Source organism: Perkinsus marinus (genome assembly GCF_000006405.1).
Source record: "Perkinsus marinus ATCC 50983 genomic scaffold scf_1104296934368, whole genome shotgun sequence".
NCBI lineage: Eukaryota > Perkinsozoa > Perkinsida > Perkinsidae > Perkinsus > Perkinsus marinus.
In genome coordinates, this window is record NW_003214825.1 from 248684 (window position 1) to 251089 (window position 2406).

General features: G+C 41.0%; 1 protein-coding gene across 1 annotated transcript in view; it reads right to left on the reverse strand.

The window, feature by feature from the left end:
• Positions 1–1269: 1269 nt before the first annotated feature.
• The window catches only part of Pmar_PMAR022609 (hypothetical protein), a gene marked incomplete at both ends in the record, with an annotated part of 3182 nt that continues 2045 nt past the window's right edge, over positions 1270–2406 (reverse strand). The window contains 3 exons of the mRNA XM_002784917.1: positions 1270–1317; positions 1771–1868; positions 2239–2309. Of these exons, the coding sequence (XP_002784963.1) occupies positions 1270–1317; positions 1771–1868; positions 2239–2309 (217 nt within the window). The remainder of the gene's footprint in view (positions 1318–1770; positions 1869–2238; positions 2310–2406) is intronic.

Genomic DNA, 2406 nt, shown 5'->3' on the forward strand with positions numbered 1-2406 from the left:
CCCGAGTAAAAGTTGGTATTTTGAGGCGCAATTTTAACACGTGTATGCTAAGAATATGTGGAGAAAACGTTTTACCGGTCGTCGACTTCTCACTAGCTACGGAGAGTTAGGCCCTGAAACTTGGAGGTCATATCAGGTAAAGCATAAGTACATACCTCCCTGAGCCGCAAGATGGTACTCGTTGTGGTGGCTGTGCACGAGTCGAAAAACCGGATATGCTAAGAATATGTGGAGGGGTGTATACTATACCCTTCAGAAATCTTTTGGGCGGATTAGGCTACCGACTCAGCGGATAAAGAATTCACCTTCGCAGATAGGGACATCAATTTAGCGATGCGAGTCGAATAGGGAAATCAATTTCGCGAATAAAGACGTCAATTTCATGATTAAGGAATGCAATTTCACAAACAAGGACATCAATTTCGGGTTAGAGTTCCATCTACACAGAAGATTCTTCGTGATAATGTGCAAACGAATCCTTCACGCTGCGCAGAAACGGCCTCCCCGAAGTTATTTCTGAGAAGGTGTATAGTCCAGGCGGAAGTCGGCCCTATAGGTCAACTCTTACAATTTCCCATATATTATTCCTCAAGCGATATTCCTACGGTGACATGTTACACGCGATTACTTGTACCGCATGAACAACGTCAGCACTGTAATACATAACTATCAAACCCCCCAAGAGCCGACCAATGCACTCACCGATAAATGATCTCTATCAATAACCATGTATGGCTAACAGCGTCGTTATGAAGTGATAATGCACCGCTCCAGTCTGGGTCGGAGAATCTGATAATACCTCTCACAGTTTGCTCAATATGGAGCTCGCAATATTGGAGTTTCACCACCACCACCCTAGTGATATGAAAACACTAGTGAAAAATATATTTCACGACTACTGCGTGGTGTGAATATCGCGTTTTTCACAAAGTTTTACACCAGTTCACGTAAAATGGGTGAAACTTCATCGAATATAGCAAAAACGGTAATCATAAGAGAAAAAACAGATTCATTTGAGTTTTCCCCATTCGACGTCAATTGGCGTAATACTCTGCGAACAAAACGCGATATTCAACGCGGTGATATGCAGCAGTGGTTCGTGAAATCTGTTTTTCACCAACGCCCCCACAACTCACTCGATATGATCGCCTCGTATCACTCTATGTGCATAACAATACTGCGCCAACTTCAGCACTTCACACCATCCGGGCATCACAACTCTGATGAATACAAACCCTCGATGCACATTCCCGCCGCCGTCACTGATATTTACTCTTTCATCATCTTCCCCTCATTTCGCATTATCACTTCATGAACCTAATAAACGAATATCATTTACAATCCAGTTTTTGTTTTTCAAAAAATCATTGGAATTTCACCACCCTAGTGATATGAGAAACACTAGTGCAAAATATATTTCACATTTCACTTCGCGAAAAACCTCATGTGAGCAATGAATAACGCGTAAAACGCGTGAAATAAGAGGACTTGTCCTGTGCAATTCACGAATCGTTTCCAATTCACTTCATATCGAAAATTTCGCGTTTTTCACCAAGTTTTACGCCACTTCACGTAAAACGGGTGGTTAAACTCCAATATTATCACCGAGTTTCGTCTCAGCCTATTACGTTTGAAATGAGTAATCACTTCGAGAAATATATGTTTCCTTTCCTCAGTTGAGATCAGCAGTTAATATACAAGTTTGCATACATAAAACAACAAAAAATTCCCGGAATTTTTTCCCAAAAATTATCAAATTATAAGCCTTACTTCGTCGTGATCCAACACATAGAGCAGATCCATAGTACACTGCGTGAGCTCGTGTTTCTTGATGATAGGATGCGTAATATCAACTCCGCGATAAACTCCTGAAATATCGATTAAAAGCAAAATTTTTTTTCGCGAAATACTGCGAGTGTTTTACGTGAAATGGCGTAATTCGCCATTTGTTTTCAATTCACTTCATATCAGAATTTCTTCATACAAAATATTACGCCACTTCGCGTGAAACTTCAAAGTCCCAACACGGTATGCATTGCCAAATACTAATGGAGTTTCACGATTACCCGTTTTACGTGAAGCGGCGTAAAACGCGATATTCGTGGTGTTATGCAGTAGTCGTGAAATTTGTTTTTCATATCACTAGGTTGGTGAAACTTCAATATGAGAGCTCTGAAGAAACTTAAATTGTCTCTCAATGGTTTATGATAATTCACTCTCCCCCTCCCACCAGCTCACCTCCCTCCTCTACCACAGTCCGCATTAGCATGTCTCGTGCAGTTCTCAATATCGTACCAAGTACATCGAATCTACCATGCATCAAGTGGGGTAGTAGTAGTAGCAGTAGTAGTAGTAGTAGTAGTAGTAGTAGTAGTAGTAGTAGTAGTAGTAGTAGTAGTAGCAGCA